This window comes from Lagopus muta, chromosome 10 (assembly GCF_023343835.1).
Source record: "Lagopus muta isolate bLagMut1 chromosome 10, bLagMut1 primary, whole genome shotgun sequence".
NCBI classification, from domain to species: Eukaryota; Metazoa; Chordata; class Aves; order Galliformes; family Phasianidae; genus Lagopus; species Lagopus muta.
In genome coordinates, this window is record NC_064442.1 from 7,332,945 (window position 1) to 7,356,451 (window position 23,507).

At 55.3% G+C, this 23,507-nt stretch overlaps 3 protein-coding genes across 4 annotated transcripts in view; 1 reads left to right on the forward strand and 2 right to left on the reverse strand.

Annotated features, from left to right (window-relative positions):
- Nucleotides 1–8,385, forward strand: part of ACAN (aggrecan) — a 43,851-nt gene extending 35,466 nt beyond the window's left edge. The window contains exons 13-17 of the mRNA XM_048956610.1: nt 5,093–5,251; nt 5,469–5,551; nt 5,888–6,032; nt 6,865–7,047; nt 7,867–8,385. Coding sequence (XP_048812567.1) covers nt 5,093–5,251; nt 5,469–5,551; nt 5,888–6,032; nt 6,865–7,047; nt 7,867–7,949 — 653 coding nt within the window. The 3' untranslated portion in view covers nt 7,950–8,385. The remainder of the gene's footprint in view (nt 1–5,092; nt 5,252–5,468; nt 5,552–5,887; nt 6,033–6,864; nt 7,048–7,866) is intronic.
- A 552-nt stretch (nt 8,386–8,937) lies between these two features.
- HAPLN3 (hyaluronan and proteoglycan link protein 3) lies at nt 8,938–12,951 on the reverse strand. The gene is made up of 5 exons (XM_048956064.1): nt 12,871–12,951; nt 11,598–11,749; nt 11,007–11,378; nt 9,997–10,299; nt 8,938–9,863 (listed from the first exon to the last, which is right to left on the reverse strand). The coding sequence occupies exons 2-5, from the start codon at nt 11,719–11,721 to the stop codon at nt 9,583–9,585; spliced, it is 1,080 nt and encodes a 359-aa protein (XP_048812021.1). The 5' UTR covers nt 11,722–11,749; nt 12,871–12,951; the 3' UTR covers nt 8,938–9,582.
- Nucleotides 12,952–15,476: 2,525 nt separating this feature from the next.
- MFGE8 (milk fat globule EGF and factor V/VIII domain containing) lies at nt 15,477–22,979 on the reverse strand. 2 transcript variants are annotated; one of them, XM_048956471.1, is made up of 10 exons: nt 22,796–22,979; nt 20,746–20,871; nt 20,447–20,572; nt 20,210–20,323; nt 19,821–20,002; nt 19,589–19,744; nt 18,688–18,832; nt 17,834–18,036; nt 16,807–16,962; nt 15,477–16,698 (listed from the first exon to the last, which is right to left on the reverse strand). In XM_048956471.1, exons 1-10 carry the CDS (start codon nt 22,866–22,868, stop codon nt 16,555–16,557), a joined length of 1,425 nt encoding a protein of 474 aa, XP_048812428.1. In that variant the 5' UTR covers nt 22,869–22,979; the 3' UTR covers nt 15,477–16,554. The 2 variants fall into 2 exon arrangements, with proteins under 2 accessions (XP_048812428.1, XP_048812429.1); XM_048956472.1 differs by having other exon boundaries at nt 17,834–18,018; nt 22,796–22,977.
- Nucleotides 22,980–23,507: the final 528 nt, after the last annotated feature.

The window sequence follows — 23,507 nt, forward strand, 5'->3', positions numbered from 1 at the left end:
CCCTGCTGCAGGCTTTCCTGCTGCTGGGGATGGGCACAGTGATTTACTGACCTCACCCAGCCATAAACCCTGTGGAAGGGGATACGTGTATGGTATGTAAAAGGTTAAGAACCAAGCACTGAGTGATAGATGGGATTTTTTTACTGGAGTTCTCACCTCCCCTAAGCCCAATGGCTTTGATGTGATATCCTAGAAATACCCACAAAGCAGCTTGCCACGTTTTCCAGAGGCAACGTGGCTGCCAATTTAAAACTTACAGTTCTAAAAGACCAGATTTTCTGGGGGAACCAAAATCAGCAACTTTTCCTCCAGGCTGGCCAACGTGTTTGAGTTTCCTGATATCAGCCTGGTGACTTGATCAAGCTGTAAGTGCCCCTGTTCGTAGCGGGGAGCTGGACCAGATGACTTTCCAACTCAAACAATGCTATGATTCAGCATCCAGATGGAGATCCAGTCGCTGTCCCAACAGCATGTGGGCTGAAGGAGGAGTTTGGTATTTATCATCACGTGCTTAGAATGTCTTCTTTCCAGCCATTTGCACCGTGCTCATGAAAAGAAAATGCTGTCTCATCTGTATTTGTCTGTTTCCCTAACGCTACTGACTGCACTTTTTGTGTGATATATACAAGTGTATGTGTGTATGTATATAACATACATGTTGTATGCAGAGCTTTGTTTTTATAACATATATAATATGAGCAGTCATATTATATACCTTATCTGTAAAAGGAAATTCTTTTCCAGTGCTATTTCCCACCTGGAGACTTGTGGCAACGAATTTGCATGTGTCTGCTCCTTCTTCCTTCAGTACCAGGGATGGCAGCTCCCAGCGAGTCCCATGCATCTCAGAACAGACCTTGGATGTACCAAAACTCTACTCCACATTGCTGAGGATGACCAAAGGCTCTTCCTTCCCCACTAAATGTTCTGCTTTGTACATGCTTTGTTTCCACTTCCACAGTGTGCTTTCCTCTTGATGGAGCTTGATGGACAAAGAAGAGCCTTTCCTTCCTTGTTCAGCTGGAGCCCACTGGGATCAATGAAACATCTGCTGCCACTGCTGTTGGGAAGACCAGGGATCCTCTAGAGCTGTCATCATCCCTGAGGACATTTCATTTTCCCCTATGTTTTCTGTCTCCTAAGAACTCCAAGTGTCGCTGCAGACAAGAGCCAACCAGGCTCTTACCAGGCACACAGCCCCTCATACGTTCTGGAAACTCTCAAAGTATTTCATAATGTCATGGAAATGAGATCTCAAATTTTCTTTGCACTATATTGAATATAGAAGTCTTTCATGAGTATTTAGAAGAGCAATTCAGAGGCAGAAATTCCTTCTCTCAGTGAAGGGCTAGCTGCAAAACTGGCATTAAGTGGTTCATCAAACGTCTGAGGAACAAATATGTTGCTCATATTGATATGATCTAGAATAAAGAAGACAATTCTCATGCTCCAAAGCACAAAACAATTTGCCATCCAAGGTCAGGAAGTTTTTCATATCATTCAGGCACACTACAGAGCATGTCAGCTTTTAGTTGACCTATCAGATATTGGCTGCTGGGCAGCAAGATATTCCCATCACTACTGTGCTCTGGTATTCCTATAGCCAGCATGTTCATCATCTTCGAATGTTTCCTCACTAACCCCTCTCATCCAGAAGAGCATGGAGTGTGTTAGTCAGCACTTCCACAGCATTCTGTTTCTTCTGAGTGTAAAAGAATGAAATGTTGTCTTGCATGAAGATCTAATCAATCTTTTAACATAATCTGCATGGGTGTCCACCCACTTTTTTATTAGTCCTCTTTCTTGAATTGAACATCTCTGAGATCTTTTCATTCTGAATGGTTTTCCTTCTGATTCTTAAGTTCAGTAAGTAGGACTAAGGCTCAATCTGGAGATATACTGGAAGAAGACCTTTAATTCCAGCACAAACTAGATTTTCTAGTATATAGATCAAGCTGCCTACCTGTGACCTGCTTCCGTGCTTCCTTCATTCTTCCCCAAGAAGACAGAGGATGGAAGTGCTACCAGATGACGGCATTTAGTACCCAGGCTTGTGCTAATTAGCAGGTTGAGAAACACTGAAGAGTTGGAAGTCCAATTCCTCCCATACCAACTTCTCTTTTCACCTCTGAGAAAGCAGAAAGCGCCTTAAGGGATGCTCTAGATGGGAAAGTAGGAATAGTTTCCACCATGAGGGAATGAGCAGCTGAGAAAGATGCACATCTTCTTCCAGTCCCATCACAAGTGGAAAAAACAAGTAGTGTGGAGAGGTGCACTGCACTCCGGAGTTCTTCACCAAGGAAGAGGCTACCATAGTCTTTGCTGTGATCCTGAAAAGGAAAAGGCTGAACCACCTTTGAACCCACTTCTTTTCTTTCCTGCACTTAGCTTCACTGAGATGAGATTTCTTACCCCAGGACTTCATCTGAATTAGAATTAAGAAAAAAACTATCTCCAGCAATGCTAGTTGTGTGTCAGGGATCTGTTTCACGGTGTTCTTCTGACTGTGACCCAGCAGCAGTTGGTGTGTTCTGCCCATCAGGTAGCTGGTGGGCAAAGAAGTTTCCACAGCTGTCAGAGTCACTGAGTGCTGTGTATTGGAAATGTCTTGCTGGGGTTGCTCTGACATCTCCAGAGCGGCGTTCAACCATCAGGCGACATCACAAGAATGCCTTCCTCATAGGGTGGGTTGGGTCTCTTGACTTCACTCCTCCAGCAGCAGCAGTGGCAGTATGTTATCAAATAAGACCTGAACAAGTTCTCCCAAAACAACCGATGCTCCCTCCTAACAAGCAAGGAAACAAGTTCTCCTCTTGGTGGAATTCTCTGCCCAGAGCCCTAATGGAAGCCCTTGATTTCTTGCAGACACTGATGAGTGCCACTCAAGCCCCTGTCTGAATGGAGCTACCTGCGTTGATGGCATCGACTCTTTCAAATGCTTATGCCTTCCCAGCTACGGAGGGGACCTGTGTGAGATCGGTACGGCCTACTCGGCTTCAGCTAATCTTACTAACAGCCTCATTACCTCCTTCCAGCCCTATCCCCAGAAAGCTGAGCCCAGCTGCTCCCATCACATTAGCTAACCTCTAACAGCCAGCTTGGAACACAGTAGGGAAAAGCTTTGAGCCTTCTGCTTTCATGTTCTGATTCATTTCTTCATCACAGCATCGTGTTCTCTAAGATTCCCAAGCAGGGACCTGTGGCGTCCTCTTCAGCCTTCTTGTTTGTGTTCAGCTTCTCCGGTGAAGCTGCATGCAGACTGTGATGGTGTTGATGGCTGCATCTTTGGGTCAAGGGTCTTTCTGTTCGTCTGTGACAGTAGGGGAACATCTGAGTACATCTCCACCCCAGGCAAACTTTGTCTGCTAGACTGGAATTTCATGGAAGGATGCTTCAACTGAGCCATGTAAAAATGATTGTGTTTCACTCTGTGAAGAAGCCTCCTTCACTCCAGGAGTCTCCACCGATGTGACACAGCATGACATTTCTGTCATCCCTTCAACGTGGCTTCCTGTGGTAAAGCCAGCAGGGAATGTATATCTGAGAAAACATAAAGTGACCTATTTTTACCTCAAAATGAGGCGCACTCTGACCTGCACTGTTACTTCTTTTTGTTTCTGCAAGAAGGAAAAAAAAGCATTTTTTTGTTCTTAAAACTGATGAAAGGCCGAACTTCTGTCAGCTGAACTGAGAGGAAGGTCCCCTGCCTTGCTCAAGCAAGAGGAATAAGTTGCATTTCTTACTCACCTTGAGATGAAGTCACGCTAACATGCATTGGGTTTTTCTTCATCTTTCTCTGCGTCTCTCCTTCTGCTTTCAACATGAGCATATGGAGTAAACTGTAAAAAGAGTCTCAGGATTTTTGGACCATTTGGGCACGAATGGTGCTGTCTTTATGTCTCTTTGTCAATGCAACCTAATCAGCCTCTGATTTACCCATCCCTGCTGCCTTCTGTTCTGCCAGAAGACTCCTACCCTGCAGCTGCTCATGACCTTGTTTGCTCCAAGCAAGACTTAATTTTCTCTTTCCTCTTTTCTATGATTTATGCCTGCATCCATCATAAACCATAATGCCTGCATCCCATTTTCTGGGTGATACAAGAAGAAAGAAAGGACTCAGATTCAGTGGTGAATGTAATTCTTTATTATTGCCATGAGGCAGATCTTCCTTTCCCTAGAATCTTTCAGTCTCCAGGACGCTCAGGAGTCAGTCCTTCCTGTCACGATGTCAGTGTCCCTTCCATGAGTTTTTGCTGGTGTTTTCCAGTGGGATTGCCTAGAGCTACAACTACTTCCAGATATTCCATTTGATCAGTTAGAAAGCACAGAAAACATCAAAATGCTTCACCTTGCTGCCAGCCCTGTGGAGCAGCTCTGCAGTCTTCAGTTGGAAGAAGACCAGAAGGGCGGATCAGCAGGAATTTCTGTTATTGAAAGCAACAGTGACCTACCAAGCTAACAACAGTAGAAAGAAACTGAGCACAGAAAGGGATGCAAAGGGATGGAGGCATCAGGACTGATGGAATCCCACCCCAAGAGCAGCAAGTTCCTGCTCATATCTCTTTATTCCCATCTTGGTTGGGTTGCTTTTCTTCTAAAATGCAGAACCACAGCAAGGAATGTGACTGCCTCATCCTGGGCTCTCACCACTCAGTTCCTTTTTGATGTACGAATGTCGATTCTGTCATGGAGATTCAGGTTTCAAAGACGCTTTCCAAAGCAACAAAACTCTGCAGGAGGAAAAAAGAGGGTTGTTGCTTTGATCAGATAGTAAAAAATAGTCGAGGAAGACAAATGGGGACGGAATTGCTCCGAAATAACTCTGTGTCACTTGAGTTTTCCAATAGCACCCATAACTTGGTGACAAACAGGGGATCTTCAGCATAGGCTTCCCTCTCTTTTGCATTTGTCTTGGGTGTCTTCTGATCATTTTCCCTGGGATGCCATGCAGGCAACACTGTCAGGTTTTGTGTTTTAGAGGAGGTGACCATGTGTTGGCCTGTGCCACAAGTGTGTGAGCTGCCAAGAGGTGAGTTGGAAAGCTGTCAGACGTTGCACCAACTCCTTTTCAACCCTTCTTTGTGTGTTTCAGACCTGGCAAACTGTGAGGAAGGCTGGATCAAGTTCCAGGGCCATTGCTACAGGCACTTTGAAGAGAGGGAGACGTGGATGGACGCAGAGTCCAGGTGCCGAGAACATCAAGCCCACCTGAGCAGCATCATTACTCCAGAGGAACAAGAATTTGTGAACAGTGAGTGTTGGGGCTGCCTGGGGGATGTGAGAACAGAGAGGGGTCCATCCACTGAACTCCATGTTTATGGTGGAGAGGTTTGTGCAAAATGATGTGAAAAGCAAGTGCTAGATGACCCCAGGGCCCCAGGTCCAGAAGAGGTGAGCTGGAAAAGGGGTGCCTGCACACAGCGTGGTGAGCCAGCACCTACCCTTCTATTTCTGTTCTGCTTTCCCAGGCCATGCACAGGACTATCAGTGGATCGGCCTCAGTGACAGGGCTGTGGAGAACGATTTCCGCTGGTCTGATGGGCACTCGCTGGTGAGCAACTGGGACAGACCTAGTCCTCAGCCTGGGGCGGGGGAATTGGTGTTCTTGGTGGGAGGAATGGTGCTGGGGACAGAGCCCTCGAGTGACACGCTGAGTGCTTGGATAAGGTGTGAAGGCAGCCCTCAGCTGAATGGTTTTTCCTGGTTTTAACCAGCTCTGGTGAAACCACGCCTGACCAGAGGCTGAGCTCCGTGGCACCATGGCCATAGGCGTATGGCTGCAGTAGCAGTGCAGGTAGCTGTGGTCTCTAGCAGGTGGAGGCAGGAGGAGACACAAAGGAGGGAAGGAGAGAAGGGACTCAGGCTCGAGTGTTTTCCTTCCCCCCAGCAATTTGAGAACTGGCGGCCCAACCAACCTGACAACTTCTTCTCCGCGGGCGAGGACTGCGTTGTGATGATCTGGCATGAGCAAGGCGAATGGAACGACGTCCCCTGCAACTATCACCTGCCTTTCACGTGCAAGAAGGGAACAGGTGAACTCCTGCTGTGCACCAGCAAGATGGGGGTGATTCAATCAATGGCTGTGGGGTTGGGGCACGAGGGGAATGAGCCCTCATTCTGCCACTGAGCTCTTTGAGAGTAACAGCCCCATGTTCAGCCAGGAACGTCGATGCTGTAAGCCTGCCTCCCACTGAAGTTTGTATGAACTTAGGTTTCTTTGAACTTCTTTAGCAATGGTGCTGTTTTTGTAGTATCTCCATCTATTCCCCTCCTAAGGAAACAATCTCCCTGTTCTCAGCTTATTCTCTAGCCCTGGGTCTGGCTGATGGATGTTATAAAAGCTTGAGGGGTAGCACCTGCCCACGTGGGTCCCAGAAACTATCTGGATCAGAAATGCCATTCCAGCAGGGGAATAACGAGGGAGGGCATCACTCCCACCACATCTTAGGGATGGGCAAGGTGGTTGCATCTTTCCACCCCATCAGTGCCTCACTTAAAGGTCAGAAGGAGCGGCCATCACCCACTTACAGACGCCACAGAATCACCATGTTTGGAAAAGACCACTAATATCACCTAATCCAGCCATCAACCCATCCCCACTGTGCCCTCAGTGCTACATCCCCACAGCTCTTGAGCACCTCCAGGGCGGTGACCCCAGCACCTCACTGGGCAGCTGCGCCACCGCATCACCTCTTTCTGAGAAGCTTCTCCTAATATCCAACCTGAACCTCCCCTGGTGCAACTTGAGGCCATTCCCTCTTGTCCCCACAGGACAGCACAGGAGAAGCAGCAATGGGGCTGACGGGTTGAGAGCCGCCTGCCAGGGGTTCTCCGTCTCTTACTGTCTTTCCCCATTTCCTGCAGTTGCCTGTGGGGACCCACCTGTAGTGGAGAACGCCCGGACCTTTGGCCGGAAGAAGGACCGCTATGAGATCAACTCCCTGGTGCGGTACCAGTGCGACCATGGCTACATCCAGCGCCACGTGCCCACCATCCGCTGCCAGCCCAACGGGCGCTGGGAGGAGCCGCGGATATCCTGCACAAACCGTACGTCTCAGCCATGCCAGTCATCCACACCTGGGGGGTGGTGCACAGGGATGCCCTTGGACAATTCCCCCCCCTCCCCCCCTCTCTCCCCTGGGATATTGTGATTTGGATGTGGATATTCGAGGTGCTGGATGCACGCAGCTGGGAGGAATGGGAATCGAATTAATCATAGAATCACAGAATGGCTTGAGTTGGAAGGGACCTTAAAGATCACCCAACTCCAACCTCCTGCTGTGGGCTGGTTGCCCCCCCACCGCATCAGGCTGCCCAGGGCCCGTCCAACCTGGCCTTGAGCACCTCCAGGTGCATTGGGTGGCACTGGGTGTAGGGCAGTGCTGAGCCATGGGAAGATGCTGTGCTGGAAGCTTTCCCGAGGTAGAGCTGAGGGATGGAGCAAAAAGCTTAATAAGAGCCAAGGCTATTTAAAGAAAAGGAAAAAAAAAGGAGCAGCTCCTGCAGCTGGTGAGTAGCAGAGGACGGGAGTGGGGAGCCCTGCCGAGGAGACAGGGCTGGCCCCAGGGATGGGGCCGGGTTTCTGGCCCTTCTCGAGGCGTCCCGGCCCATCCCCAGGCTGCCTACACCCCGCTCCCATCCCTGCTCGGAGCTTCCCAACAATGACATCGAGCTCAGCCAAATCACATCCCTCAAATGCCGGCCGGCTCCTGGCCAGCTCCGCTCCAGCCCAGTCCCAGAGCTGGGGAAAGCAGGCGGGAGGGACGGAGGAGAGCGCAGTGCTGCGCTCCTGGTGCTGCGTTTTCCCTGCTTTCCCTCCTCCCCTGTTTCTCCTCATCCCAATAACGATGCCATTTCTCCCAGCAGCCTCCAGCTACCAGCGCCGGCTATACAAGAGGAGCCCCCGGAGCCGGTCGAGACCCGGTGTCATGCACAGACCCACCCATTAAAGCGGGGCGAGGGGTGAGCAGAGAGACAAAAGAGAGATTTTTACGGAACACTTATATTAACAGAGGCGATTTCTTCTTCTTGTTGCTTTTTTGTCATATAAGGAAAAAAAAAAATTATATTACAGACAAACCCACCTTTGTGTATATATATATAAAAAAAGAAAAAAAAAATTAATGTTTTCCAAGCACCAAAGCAAAGCAAATTAGAAGTCAGCATTCTTACTAACGGTCCGGTTCCAATTATCATCGTGCCTTCGGGGATGGGGAGGGGGGTGGGATCGCAGAGGGCAGGGGGTTAAGTTAAATAATAAAGATGATTATTTTTTTCCTGATTTTATCCACGAACAATGTAATTATTTCTGTTATTTAATCTCCGGGGTGATCAGCACCTTTTGGGGTTAATTTTATTTTATGTTTTTTTTCCAGAATCCTACTGCTGCGGCGCGTCGGGGCGGGTGGGCAGAGGGGCAGTGAATGTACCGGGAGGGCCGGGGGCTGCGGTGGGGGGAACGGGGGGAGGCTGAGAGCCCCCCACCACCGCCCCACAGCGCTGCGCCCATCCCGGGACGACGTGCTCTTTCCAGGGGACCGTGCGGGGCACCAGCGTTCCCTGCACCTATTTATATTTTTGGAACATATCCTATTTTGAAAGAGTGATAAATAATAAAGAGAGCGAAATCGGAAAGGGTCGCTGTGGTTCCTTTTTTTTTTAATTTGGGGGGCAGAGGGAGGTGGCTGAGTGGGGTGGGGTAGCAGGGAAGGAAGGGAACCCAAAGGGGCTGTGTGGACAGAAGGGCGGGGGGACCCCTGGCACTGAATGCAGGTGGGAACGGCATGGAGCAGGAGGTGCCCAGGAGGGGTTAGACCCAGGAACACACTCCAACTAAAACCCAACAGCAGGAAAACCCACTACCAGCAGACGCTTCACCCTCTGCCTTCCAGATCAGGGTTCAATTCGCACTCATTATGAGCTAGCTCAGCCAAGGATGAAGCGTGCATGGCACATTTCTGACTGCTCCATGCATGTCCCTGGGTGTCTTGGTGGGGGACCCCAACTTCTCTCCATTTCTCGCACTGAGACAGAAGTGGGGACACTGCCACATTGCTCCAGGGCTTTCTCCACTGATTTATTTAGAAGAGGTCCAGGAAAATACATCATCGTTTTCATAACAAAACACGTAAAAGAAGAAGGCACCAGAGTTCAAATGGGGTCCGGGCGTGGGGTGCATGGATATAAGGCACGAGCACCACCACGGGGACAGGCACAGCAGCATCCTTCAGTGGGATGGGACGAGACTGCAGCAGGGATGGGATGCAGCGGGGCTGGGCTGTAGGGGAGATGCCTACTCCATGCCCTGGTCCCATGCAGTCAGGGACATGGAACTAGGATGGAGGGAGAAGGGCCATCGTCCTTGCATGTAGCCCATATGGAGCCAGTCCCCTGCTCTAGAGCAGGATGCTCCAGCCCAGCCTCCTGCTGCATTCAGAAAGTGTAAAACATAAAGGAAGAAGAATTCAAACCAAAGAAGTTTCCCCCTACCCAGTCACTCCCAAAACAGCCCTGGGTACACCCAAGGCCAGGCACCGTTGGGATGGGAACATCCTCAGGCCGGGTAGGAACCCTCCTCGTTCTTTATCTCTCCTTGTAGCAGAAGACTCCAAACCTGCCCTTGCTGGGGAAGCCAAAGCTGCGCACGCCAGGCTCCGCGGGGCCGCAGTTGGCACGGGGCTTGGCAATGGGGTAGCGGACACTGCCATCCGCCAGCCAGCCAGCATCGCAGCGGTCCAACCCGTGGAACTTCCACGCAGAGTAGAGGTGTCCCACTTTGGCAATCTCTGCTCCAGCGTCCAGGCACGCCTGCTTGGCTTCCTCCAGCGTCATTCTGGTTGGGTGTTCCAGGTAGAAAACCTCACCTGAGAAGGAGAGCGGCATCAGGAGGGAAGTGCATGGGGCTGAGCATCACCCGCAGCATCGCCGCGCGCCATATCCTTAGGGACAACAAGGACGTGGGACGCCACCACGTGGCACAACCCCGTGGGGACCCACCTCGGAGTGTGGAGGAGAAGCAGAAGACATCAAAGCGGTGCAGGTGCCGGTGGCGGGGGCCGTAGCTGCGGATGCCCGGGGCGAGATGCACCCCGCCGCAGGGTTTGCGGGGCAGGCGGATGGGGTAATGCACGGTGCCATCGGCCAGCCAGCCCGCGTTGCACCAGTCCAGCCCCTCGCTCCAGGCCTGGAAGAGCTGGTGGAAGGTGGCGATGAGGGCACCCTGCTCCTGGCACACTCTCTTGGCTTCGTGGAAGTTGAGGCTGTACTGCCCGCGGGGTGGTTGGTAGGGGAACACGATGCCTGGGGGCACACGGGGTGCTCAGAGGGCAGCACGCCCACCCACCCAAAGTCAAACTCAATCACCCCAGGGTGCAGAGCCGCCAGCAGCACAGAGACGCTCTGGGCAAGCAGCCACCAGCAACAAGATGCCAGCGACATCTGGTGGCACAGGGACAGAGGGGCTCAGTGCTGGGGATACGTGCAATCACGCATGGGGACAGCACTGGTGCACATGAGGATGGGGATGCTTAGAGTAGGGTAACAGGGACATATGGATCACAGTCCTAGCACACACACGGTGTCTCAGGGGGTGGAATATTGCCATGGGAATACACGGTCTGCGGGTACAGGGACACAGAGGACAGGGGGCCACAGGCTGCACAGAGCTGGGTGCCCCGTCCATGCAGGTGCTCAAGGCCAGGTTGGAAGGGGCCCTGGGCAACCTGAACTGGTGGGGATAACCAGCCCACAGCAGGGGGTTGGAGCTGGGTGATCTTAGATGTCCTTTCCAACCCAAGCCTTTCTGTGATGAATACCATCAAGGATGCCAACAGGGAGGTGGCCAGACCCTTGTCGTGGGGATGGCTGGCTCGTAGGAACACACAAGCCTACAGCTCCCCTCTAAGCCCCAAAGCATCACGCTGAGTATCCCAACCTCTTTCCGCCTATAGCCTCTCCCAACCCACCCTCCCTGCTGCCACCCAAGGGCCATGCTGGCCAGCCCCCACCTCGCAGCCGAAGCTCCACCACATCACTGGCATCCTCCAGCCCCTCGATGACTTCACAGCGGTATTTGCCATCATCCTGCAGGCGCACATCGCTGATGAGCAGCGAGGCTTCGCGCTGTCCGGTCCGGTGGAGGTGAGCGCGGCCTCGGAAGTCCCCAAAAGCCATGTAGGTTTTGCCAATGGCCACCAGCACGTCCTGCTCCTTGGTGTAGTCATCTCGCAGCTTGGACCACTTGATGCGGATCTTGTGCTTGGCCTCAGATTCGGGCTCGTGGTGGTAGTGGCAAGGCAGGGTGACATTAGCACCGCTGAAGCTATAGATGGGCTCTTTGGAGGTCTCCACCACCAGCCTGACCCCATTGAAATCAATCACTGGGGACAAGGAGGGAAGATGTGAGGGAATGGTCCTCACCTCTCCCTGCAGCTGTTCCACTCCCTCCCTCCAGCCACCTCCTCAGCTGCCTGAGCATCCCGTGAGCACTCCATGTGCTCCTCTAGGCTCCCAACATGTGGGTCCCATCCCCTTCCTCGAGGTGGAGGGAGCATCTCAGCCTCTTGCCATGACTCTCCAGTCCCCTCAGCCCGTGGTACCTTTCTCGTGCCCGTTATCATCATCATTCATGACGTGGTTGTAATAGAAGCCGTTGTAGAAGGGGTGGTAGGAGTTGACCAGCCGCAGCAGGGCAGCCTTGAGGAGCAGTGAGAGCAGCAGCATGGCTGGGGAATGAGGCTGGACCCTGGGCCTTCACAGAATCATAGGATCGTTAAGGTTGGATAAGACCACTGAGTTCACCTAGTATGACCATCAGCCCATCCCCACCACGTCCCTCAGTGCCACATCCCCGCAGTTCTTAACATCTCCAGGGACGGTGACTCCACCACCTTCCTGTGCCACTGCATCACCACAGTTTCAGATAATACTTTTTCCCTAGCATCTGTCCTGACACTCCCCCTGATACAGTGGCAACTTGAAGCCATTACCCCTCATCCTACCAATGCCTAGAAAAGGACCAGTGTTCCCTCCACAGCCGGTTAACCACCCAAATTTCTTCAACACAGCCCCACACCAGCCACTCTTCATGCTGTAGGGTGACCCCAGAACGGCCAGCGTTCCCTGGCACACAAGGACACAAGCAGAGGGGTGTCCCCATGCAACACACCAACCACATTCCATAGGAGAATCCCGGTGCCCCACGTCCCCGCAGCCCTTCTCCTGCTGGCACCCAAGGGTGGCACTCAGGGAGGGCAGCGGGGCTTGCAAGCTTCCCCGGAGCCGGCAGAGGGGGCCCGGCACCCACGGAGCCTCCCTCAGCCCCTGCAAGGAGGGGTTTGACATCCGCACCCCGCGTTGAGATGAGGTTTAGGAGCGCTGCAAGAGAGTGCCGGAGTCCGCGGCGGGGACAGTGCAGGGGACAGAGGTGACCTCCGGCCATGCCACCAGGGCGGGGGAGCGCAGCTGGATGCTCCCAGCATGGGATGGGATGGTACCCCATCAGCCCGGTGCCACCTCTGTGCGCTACATGCACACACACAGCCACGTGCTGCGGGCACAGGGCGCTGGGACGGGCACGAAGCACCCGCAGCCGCACACGTTGGGCTGGGGACACCTGAACCTCACCCCGCTGCATCCCCAACCTCATGGCGTGGTGATGTGCCAGCGTGCCAGCATCCTCCACCGCTACGCTGGGCAGCGTGGTGCTCACCGTGCTCACAGCGCTCGCGGCGTGGAGCACGGCGACGTCCATCAGCGATGCCCAGCACCCATGCGGTGATGCTGTCCCTGCCGTCCCTCCTCATCCCACACAGCGCCTCACCCCATGTGCCACCCGTCCCCGTCCCCAGCCCCATCCCCTGCCCCACTCACGGCGGGCAGCAGCAGCAGGCAGCGGGCAGGCTGCAGGCAGATGCAGTGTGTTTAGGGCTCTCAGAGTTGAGAGGAAGCAGCTCCAGGGCCTGCCTCTTAAAGGGAAACACACGCTATTCCCAACCCCCTGCTCTCAGGATGGAGTAGGGGTGGGTGCCCCGAGCCCCCTGCCTGCCTGTCACACCCAACCAGAGCTGTGTGCCCTCACTGCATGCCTCTGCATGATGCGTTGCTCGCCAGCATTGCCTAGTGCAAGGGAGAAGATGAGGGGAAAGGTGTGCTCCATTGGGGATGCTGAAATCTTGGGGTGAGCCCCGTGATGCCGTACTCACAGCCACACACACTGCCACAGAGCACCTTGCATCCCACCACAGAACCGACTTTTGGCAATGGCAGTGCCATGCAAGCACTCTGCAGGAGTGCCACGAGCACGAGCAGCTCCAGGATGGTGGGTTTGGGAGGTCTGTACCAAAACCTTTAGACTATCCGGTTGCACCCCTCCGTCAGGGCATCACCCACGTAATTCCAGAGCCACTGCCAAGCTGGACGCTGCCAGGCCTCGGGGCCACGCGTGTGCCCTGACCCTGCTCTGCTTTGTTGTTTTACGGCGAGGAAATGAGGCGCGGGGCCCAGCTCCCTGCTCCCTGCCCCCTGCACCCTGCCCCACCGTGCAGGATGGCGTCAAACCGGAAAGAAAACACCGCGTGTGAAAATAAAGCATCCGCCGACCCCATCCTGCAGGCACTGAGCCCGTCTGGCACCGGAGCGGGCTGATAGGGGCTGGGACACGGCGCTATCAGCCATGTCTCCTGCGGCTCTGCCCCCGTGGGAAGCGTGGCTGGGATCATTGGGACGCACAGGGTCTCACAGCTCTGCTCAGCCGTGCTCATCAAGGGACAGAGATACAGAGTGTGGGTGCCGTGCACGCAGCTGAGCTTCACATGCTGGGGGGCACAGTTAGTGGGCACTGTTGGCGGTAGGCAGATAACAGGACGGGATGATCTTAGAAGTCTTTTCCAGCCTTAATGGTTCTATGATTCTCTGACACCGAATCACGTGGCGCTGCCACAGGGTCCCCATGGAGGGGCCTCCCCGGTGCGTGACGGCACGACGCCGCGCTGTCCCGTGGCCCACAATGGGGTGATTACCTCTCCCGGCACCGTGTCCCCGTGCTGCAGCCACACCACGGTCCCCTCCCACCAGGGCATGTTGCTCCTTGGCGCTGCCACCCCCATTGTTTGCCAGAGGAAGAAAAAGCTGCAGTGTGTCCAAAGCACCCCGCAAAGAGCCCTCCCTGGGAGAAGGGTGCTTTGTGACCCCCATCCTTGCTGCTTGGAGGATGATCCTGGAGCTGGGCTTGGAGCTGAGCTCCCCAGGGATACAGCCGGGTGGGGCAGCGCTGTGGGGTCAGTGCAGATCCAACCCAGCAGTGTGTGAGATGGGCAGGTGTTTGGGGATGGATCAAACAGAGCCATAAAGGTGTCAGCTCGGCTGCTCAACCTCAGAGCCAGTGAATGGCAGATTCGACCTGGTCCTGGAGGGGGATTTCTTGGCAAAACGCTGCTTGCACAGGATGCGGCTCAGTCTCTGCCAGCAGCTCCAGGAGGAACCCACGCTTGAGGCTGGAAGTGGGGAGGGAAACCCAGATCTGCTGCAGGATGGAAGGGGCTGTGAGCAGTGCTGGGTTTCCTGGTGCTGGTGAGAGGATGCTGTCCTGCGGCTGCTTCCTGCAGGCGGGCAGTGGGGTGCCGCAGCATGCCAGCCTTCCTGCCTCCAGGAGCAGCATCCGAGGGGCAGGGGTGGGGGTCTGCATGGGGTGAGGGAGCCCTCATTGCCCTCAAGGGCAGCACTGGTGCTGGGCAGGAGGAAGAAAATGTTGTGGGGCAGGGAAGGGCTCAGCCTCTCAGTGGGGCAGTGGTGACAGCTGCAGTGATATGTGGCTTTGGCTCCTTTTGCCCTCCCTGCAGAGCCCTCCCTACCTCAGAGCTGTCTCGCCAGACTCAGAGCAGGCTGCCCTTATCTCTGCTGCTGCTTCCCGGCGATAAGAGGGCACGTCTGGGTGGGAGTGTCGTCCCCCCTGCTCTGGCTCTGGGTGCTATTTGTCTCCGACCAGCCATGGCTGTGGTGAATGCAGGAGGTGATGGAGGGATGCAGGAGGCTCTGGGCCATTCCTATCAGCTTCAGGGACCCTACTCAGTGGTAGAGCTCCTCCACCACACCCCAGTGCCCCCTCCTCTCCCAAGCATCGATCCCAACCAGCAGCCCCCATCCAGCAGCATGCCCAAGAGGTTTGGCCACAGCTTCCTCAAAGCTGCAGCTCTGAGAGCGGTTTTGCTCCAAGCTGGGGATCTGCTCCAGGATCAAAGCCAAAGGAGGATGCGCAGGGCGTGGGGTGCTGATAGTAGTTTCCCATCCCCACGTCCCATCGCGTTGCGTTCGGCCAGCTGCAGGCACAGGTTCCAGCAGCTGGGATGGGGTGGAGGCCGGGGGGAGGATGTATACAATCCTTGGTACTGTTTTTTGGAGAAAGGAAGGGAGCCAGGAGTGTGTGAGGGCAGGAGGGATGCCTCTGAGAGACGGCAAGCACAGAGCAGTGAGCCAACAACCCAAAGTTTCAGTTTTAATACTGTCAACAACACCCTGGAGCAAGGCCGCGCCACCTGGGTCCCCTCGGTCCTTCCCAAAGCCAGCCCAGCGCTGTGGCCACATCCCATACCAGTCCACGGGGACAATGGTGCCACCAACACTTTCCTAGCAGCCATCCCACTCGCTGGTGCTGGCTCAATGCTTTCCCACTGCCCATCCCAACAGCTCCAGCATCACCACCCCAAAAAGGGAAAAATCAGGATACAAAAAGGATCAGGGCTCTGTTTTGGGGCTGCTCCACCACCTCCTCCAGCTGCTCCATAACAATAGTGTTGGTACCCTGGGAATGTGATCAAAAGAGGTTAAAGAACATTTTTGAGACCCCCCTGCCTTGGGCTGCAGGGTGCCCAGGGTGGATGTCCCTCACTACTCGACCCCACAGACCCATGGGTTTGCTTTCTTGGGGGCTGGGGAGGGCTCTCAGCTGCCACAAGATCAGTGCAGCAGGAAGAACTACTGATAGGAGCAGCCTCTCCCCCTCTCAGCACTCCCCTCGCACTATGCAGCACTGATACAGCCCGCAGAGAGCCCCGGGGCCTGGCAGAAGGGATAGAGCTGAGGTTTGTAGCTCCTTCACATGGCCATGCAGGGAGGAGGAGGGATGGTAGAGGTTAGGTTTGGTCCCCCACAACGGCTGAGCCCCAAACTATGGTGCAGCGCACGCAGGGTGCTGCTGCTGACTGCTGGAAGCAGAGGGAAAAGGGAGAAAAGTCATCTCCAGGCTTAGGGGAGGCTGCAACCAAGACCTGCGTGCAGGATAGGGTCCCACAGCCAAGATCCATTTTCAGAGGAGAAGGTCTCACTCACAGCTTGCAGGGCAGAAGGGCAGGAGCCATCCCCGCATCCTACCCAGAGCAGCCCCATAAAGTGCAGTGCTGCAGCCCCAGCGCAGGGCAGGGGACCCCCTGAGGCAAGGCAGCGCCCGGAGCCTCCCTCCAAAATTCGGGGAGGAGGAGAGGGAGGTGTGAGCGGGGGGTGTGCGGGGTGGGCAGAGTGTGGGCCGGGTGATGGGGATGGGGCTGTCCCTCCTTCACGCCCCTACTCGTCACAGCCCAGCAGCTCGACACGCAGCGTGATGCGGTTGTGCCAGGCCACGGGCAGGATGCGCACAAAGCGGGCGTGGAAGGGCACATCAAAGACATTCTTCTTGTGCGAGTAGTTGTCACTGTTGCCGTGGAAGATCTGGGGGGAGAGAGAAGCAGTCAGCATCACAGGGACCCCGACGCCATTTACGCACGGCCCTCAAGCCGGGAGGTGTCCCCAAGCCCCCGCGGCTCGCCGCCCCCATACCTTGGTGCTGTTGGTCTGGCTGTCCCTGTACACAGTCCAGGAGGTGCCATTGTCACTGTAGGCCACTTTGTAGGCTGCCACGTACTGGATGTGGCCAAAGTCACGAGCTCCCTGCGTAACGATGCCCGTCACCTTCTTCTGGTCGCGAAGGTCGATCTGGAATAGAGATGGGGCTGAGTCCCTGCGTACTGCTCAACCAACCCCTGCCCCAGCAGGACTAATGAAATGCTGTGGGAAATATTTGACCCCTGAGCACCCTCAGGGCAGGGAACTGTTCCCCTCACATCACTGCGGCTGCTTTGGCACCTCGTGCTGGAGAGGTCAACGCGGGAATGATGGCAAAAATCCCAATTTAAAAAAAAATAATTAAAAAGGACTCCCAGAGGAAATGCATTTCCAATGGAAAGTGATTCTGGATGAGAAAACACGCAGCTGAATGCAGGCTGACATTTGGGCAGCAAGGGAGATCGTTTCTGTGCTGTTTGCTTTGCTTCCTGCCCTGCCACACTGCGTTACTTCTGCTGGCACAGCGCGGGGTAACGCAGCTAAAGAGCCAAAGGTCTCCTTAATTTTGTTCCTTCTTTATGTTCATCGAGGGCCACGCTAACCACACATACATGTACATATTTATATATATATAGGTGTACATGTGAATCTACCTACACGTCCACAAGCACACAGCCTTCAGTGTCAGAGCCCAGCGCAGTGTGTCACCGCAACCCCGCTGGGAGATGTCCTGATAAGCTGGTTCACTCTGAGCTGAGGAGCAGCTGCTTTTAATCATTCCCCAAATAAAATTAAAAGCGGGACAAATATCTAAACAGCTTTGTCCCATTATGTCATGAAATCATGTGAAAAGTATAAAAACAGCGGAGCAAAGGAAACCGAGAAGGAAATTTCAGAACTATTTGTTCCCATTCCAGCCTGGGAATAGAAGCACAGACCCGATCCTTGCTGCAAAACAGAGGGGAGGAGTTGGGCTGGGGTGCACAGAGGTGTGCCATGAGCCCTCCCAGCCCTTACCCACCTGCAGCCACTCGGACTGGTCATTGTGCAGTGCTGTCCAGGCATTCGTTTTGCCCATCTTGTCCAGGCGGGCATAATGGGGATACCAGGTAAAGGCATCGATGCCCCACGTCTTGAAGACGCTGGAGGCTGTGATCTGCTGGTCAGAGATCAGGCGGGATTTCATGCCCAGAGGCTCCGAGCAACCTGCCGTGTTGAAATACACTGTAACACAACGGTTTATACAGACAGTGAAAGGGAAAGAGTCCAAAGCACCGTCACCCGACCGCAGCCAGCAGAGCCCCGCACACCAGTGGCACATCCCCGTGGTCACAGCAGGAGCTGGGAGCACAGGAAAGCACCGCAGAGGTGCAGGGATGCAGCTCACCAGCTCTCCTGGATACAGCCAGGACGGTGTTTTCATAGCAGAGCTATTCCCTGCAGCACAGTGCCTCCTGCTGCAGCCTGACAGCACAGCCCGGCACAAGGACACACCTCGGTCCTGGGCAGCAGCAGGATGTGGCTCAGAGCCCAGCGCCAGGCACTGCCTAGGACGTGTGCTTAGCAGGAATGTGGGGAGGCGAGGGGCAAGCCGAGGGCTCTGGCTAATCATCAGTCACGTTTCCCACGGGACTTTGATCTTCTGCTGCTTGTTAAGCTCTCCCACAGGAGAACCAGCCGGGTAGGGGCTCAGATAGGGAACAATGAGAAACCACAGACTGAAGTGAGACAGCTTGGGAAGGGTAAGCAGTGTGAGAGTGCAGCTCGGCCCAGCTGAGCTGTGGGATGAACAGCCCCTAAAGCTCCCAGCACCGTGAGAAGAATGAACACCCGCTGGCCAAACGGGGACCAGCAGTGGCCCAGGGGGGCATTTACCATTCATCTCGCAGCCGATGAGCTCGAGGCGCAGCGTGCAGGCACGGCGGCACACCACGGGGTAGATGCGGATGAACTGTGCTGTGATGGGAGGGTCAAACATGTTGGTCTGCATGGTGCCGTAGTCCACGTTCCCCTGGAAAATCTGACACAGCACACAGGGCTGAGCCCCCAGCATCCTGCAGCCCCCTGCCTACTGCACAGGGTTTGGTGCCCAAAATGGGCAGAGCAGGGAAGCTGGGCTACCCGAGGACTGCATGAGTTGGCAGCATCCCTAACTCTTTTAACACAGCAGCTATGGCTGCAGTCCCCAAAACGTGACACCTGTTTGAAGAGTGCTGTCAGGTCATGCTTGCATATGGGTTTTTTTTTCCAGCACTGTGGAGATGAGTGAGACTTTTTGTTGGTTAAAGCAAGGCAGATATTCCCAGCCCTTCCTTGGATGCAGAAAAAGCAGTCAGGATGCATTTGCCATTAAAAAAAATGGAGAATGCTGCACTCAGTGACTTGAGGCTGTGAGATACACAGTGGTCTTGTGCTCAGCACAGAGCATTGCAAGCTGTTCACCAGCATCTGCAGACCATGCCCACATCCCACCACGTGTCAAATACAAAGTCGTTATCCAAATGACCCCAATAAATCAGTGCTGCTCCTTTGTCTGCACTATGAGTTGTGTGTGCCCCATCCCTGGAGGTGCCCGAGGTCAGGTTGGGTGGAGCCCTGGGCAGCCTGAGCTGGTGGGGGACAACCAGACCACAGGAGGGGGTCAGAACAGAATGGCCCTCCAACCTAAGCCATTCTACGATTCTATGATATGATTCTGGTCAAGTAAATGCTGCTGGGATGGGTCTCTGCGTGGTCCTGACCCAAGCCCAGCACCCAGCCCCATATCCCAGCCCACCTTGTCTGTGTTGAGCTTCTCATCCTTGCAGAAGGTGAACTCATGCCCATCCAGGCTGTAGGCCACCTTATAGGCACGCACGTACTCCGCCTTGCCCACACGGCGAGCGCCTTGTGTGACAATGCCAGTCAGCCTCATCTTCCTCAGCAGGTTGGCCTGGACAGGACAAGAAGGTGAGCACGGTGTGCATCCAGATGTAGACAGACCTACACTTTACTCTTCCCGTCAGTACCTGGATCCATGGGCTCTTGTCATAGTTGCTGGAGGTCCATGCGTTGACAATGCCGTGGTTGTTGAGGCGAGCGAGTTCCGGCCCCCAGCGCTGGAGGCCAAGGAAACCATAGTAGACGGAGGAGGCTGAGAGCTGTGCATCAGAGATGGCCCCTCCTTCCATGCCCAGCGGAATGGCACAGCCTGAGGATGGCAGCAAAGGGAGGAGTTGATGAGGGAACAATGCCAGGAGCTCGTTTGCCAACTGTCAGAGTACTGGACAGGAGGTGGCACCTTCACCTCCATCAGGACCAGGCTCAGTGCAGCACACTGGTACCGCACTGCTGATGATAACTCTTCTATAGAGCAGGGATGGAAAGGGATCTCTAGGCATCAGCACAGGGGACTTACGGGCATGGCAAGTCTTCCCAAAGAAGGGAGAAGGACACTTGCAGGCGTAGTCACCATCCATGTCCACGCAGGTGCCCCCATTTTTGCAAGGCTCTGAGGAGCACTCATTCTTGTCTAGGAGACAGAGGAGGTGGAGGGCTTAGGAGGTGAGCTCAGAGCCATGGCATCCCCCAGAGCAGAGCCCTGTGGTCCCCAACCTGTCACCTTGGTGTCCCCTTAGTTCCCTGCTGTACTTACTGTTCTGGCAGTGCACCCCATCATACCCTGTGGGGCACTTGCAGATGTAGTCAGTGAAGACATCCCCTCGATTCGGGACCAACTGGCACTCACCATTGTTGTGGCAAGGATTGGGGTGGCAGGGGCCTGGGGAAAGAGAACAGAGGAAAATGGATTCTCAGCTGGGCACAGGTGGGAAATAAGAGCACCCAGAGTGTTTTGAGGATGCAGTACAGTTCATTTCTGTTGAAGCAGTCAGCACATCCTCATTGTGTGCCAGTCACCCGTGATGGGAACACAGGTTCCTCCCCAAGCCTCACCTTTTTCTGTTTCATTGCAGTCGATCCCAACAAAGCCTTCAGGGCAGATGCAGAAGAAGGGGGTCTCATTGATGCCAGTCAGGCAGGTACCCCCATTCTGACAGTAGTTCACACTGCAGAAGTCACCTACCAGCAAAGCCACATGTCACTATGAGTCAAACCAATGCTGGGCAGCCTCCACAGCCCCAGCTTCACGTGGAGGTGGCCCCATCCCAGGCTGGCAGGAGAAGCCCAGCCAGGCAGGACCCACGTGCTGGGTATCTCAGGAAGGGCAGTGACCAACAGAGCTATCCGGGACAGGCACGCAGGGCTCCTTGGACACAGAAAAATCTGTTAGACAGAGTCTGAATGTCAAATCAGAGCCCAGGGAACGCTGCTGAGCCAGGGAGCAGGGCGAGCCAGGCTGGGGCACAGTGCCATGAGCAGGACAGGATTATTGCAGGGAATCAGGCAGCTCACATTGCTGGGATTTCCTAACAAAAGTTAGCATTTGCAAGACAAAACATTCCTTGTAGGGGGGGCCCACGTGCCTCAGCTCAGATGCTGGAGGCACTGGAAGAATTGTCCTACTCTGTGTGATGCTGCACGGCATCAGGGAATTCCCCCCACCTCCAATGTGTGTTGCCCTAACAGCTGCAGAACAGTAGCACTCTCCATAAACACGGAGCAGATTTCCACCGGCGTGGCTGAAAGTTGTACTGATTGCATGCCAGGTGCTAGAACAGTGCATCGCTTGGTGCCACCTCTTTGCTGAGCTCAGAGCAAGGGTTGAACTCAGGTGGAGACCCACCACCCCCACTACCTGAAAGCCCTGCAAGCAGCAGGCAGCATAGCTCTCATTAGCCTAAGCTATCACTTAGCAAGCTCCTATCACCAGTCTTTTAATAGCAGGGCTCCTCCGAGGTAATCCCACTCTTCCCAACGCTCCACAACTGCAGGGTGCGCATTGGGAGCAGGCAGGCCAGGCAGGACCCGAAGTTACACGCCGATTTCCAAAAGGTGCAGCGTCTCCCTCAGCCCAGCCTCGGGAGGCAGAAAAATTTGGGCAGCGGTTCAAGTCGCTGCCTGCACTGCCCAGCGCGTTCCGCATGACCTCATGCTCCATCAATGTGCTGCCATGAGCTACGGCGCGGGAGGAGAGGGCTCAGGCTGATACACTGGGACACCTTTGCCCCACGCCGGCCTGGGATGCATCCCCGTGCTGAGGGTCCCACGGACTGCGCTGCCAGCGCCCTGCGGCTCCCTGTGATGCGTGCTCCTCGGCAGCCCAGAGTTCCTGGGGTGGGACGCAGCAAGCAAAGGAGAAGCGGTGTAAAATTCCCCACATTTCTCCCCAGGGTTGGGACGGGAGGGGTCCCGCTGCTAGATTTATGCTTTGCTTTTTGCAAGCAAGCAGGCTCTTATCCTCTCCCAGAATTATCCCGTACGTTCCGTGTCTCCTCGCCAGCCCCCTGCCCAGCAGCACAGCACACAGGTCACGGTTTCCTCTGGAGATTGAGATGCTCCTATTTCTTGGCCTTCTCAGAACGGTTCAGCACCTCCATCCTTCCCACGTGCATTTCCCTGGTCAAGGCCAGCGCTGCCGCAGACTGGACAGCCAGCAGCCGAAACAACAGAGCAGCCACCGCTTTGGGAAATGTTTGCTTATATGAACCCATGAGCTGGCGGGAAGGCAAAAACAACATCCTCCAAAACCCAGCGGGGCTGGGGGAGGCAGGGTCAGGGCTGCCTGCACGGGCACCCAGAACGGACCCAGCAGAGCCTCCAGCAGCACCCCTCGGCCCATCCCACAGCCCGCGCGTGACTCTGCACCCCTTTCCTCGTTCACTCATCCCTTTGGGGTCACGCACCCCATCAGGACGCAGGGGAGGTGCCGCATTAACCGCTTCCAGGAGCTGTTTACACTGCTGGCACGCTTATCCTCCCCTGCAAGCACGGGACATAGCGCGACTCGGTTATGTACGGCTTCCAGGCTCCGTTCTACCCGTCCCCCTGCGCTCTCAGGGCTGTGCACCCCGGCCCCGTCCCGGGATCACAGCACCCAACTCACCGGCCACCACCACGAGCAGCGTGAGCCCCAGCGCCAGCAGGAGCAGCGCTTGCCACTGCCTCACTGTCTTCATGCTGAGTGCCGTGCCGAGCCGAGCCGAGCCGAGCCGAGCCGAGCCGAGCCGAGCCGAGCCGAGCCGAGCCGTGCAGCTCCACTCCACCGCGGGGCTCGGGGCGGGGAGTGACTCAGCCCAGCCCGGCTCGGCCCGGCCCGGCCCCACGTGCTCCGCTGCCCGCCCCCAGGGCGGTCCCGGCCCGGCCCCTTGGAGCCCCGCAGCGGCTGCCCCGGCGGGTCGCGGCTACGGGTGGGGGGGATCGAAGCAAAATGGGCATCGTAGGGCGAGGTGCTGGGTTAGCAGCCTGGAAGCGAGGTGCTGGGGTGCACCCACACGGCAGCAGCATGCTGGGTGTGCGCGGCACGCTGCGGGGAGGGCCGGCACGGTGCGAACAAGCTGATCTTTGAGTGGTGTCCGCTCAGAACCCGTGCTGGAAAAGCCCTGCTGTTTTCCAGGGTTGGTGCCAAGTGAGGAGCTCGGCCCCACAAGGCAGGAACAGTGGGGCTAAGCAGTCTCGGGTTGAATTCGTATTCAGCAGCAACCGCTTCTGAGGAGGGTACAGGAAACCACACGGTAAATGAATGCAGGACGATCTGCTTCTGCGCTGGAAATCCGCTCCTCTCCCTCCTCCCGAACACAAAGCTGATCTTATCTCCT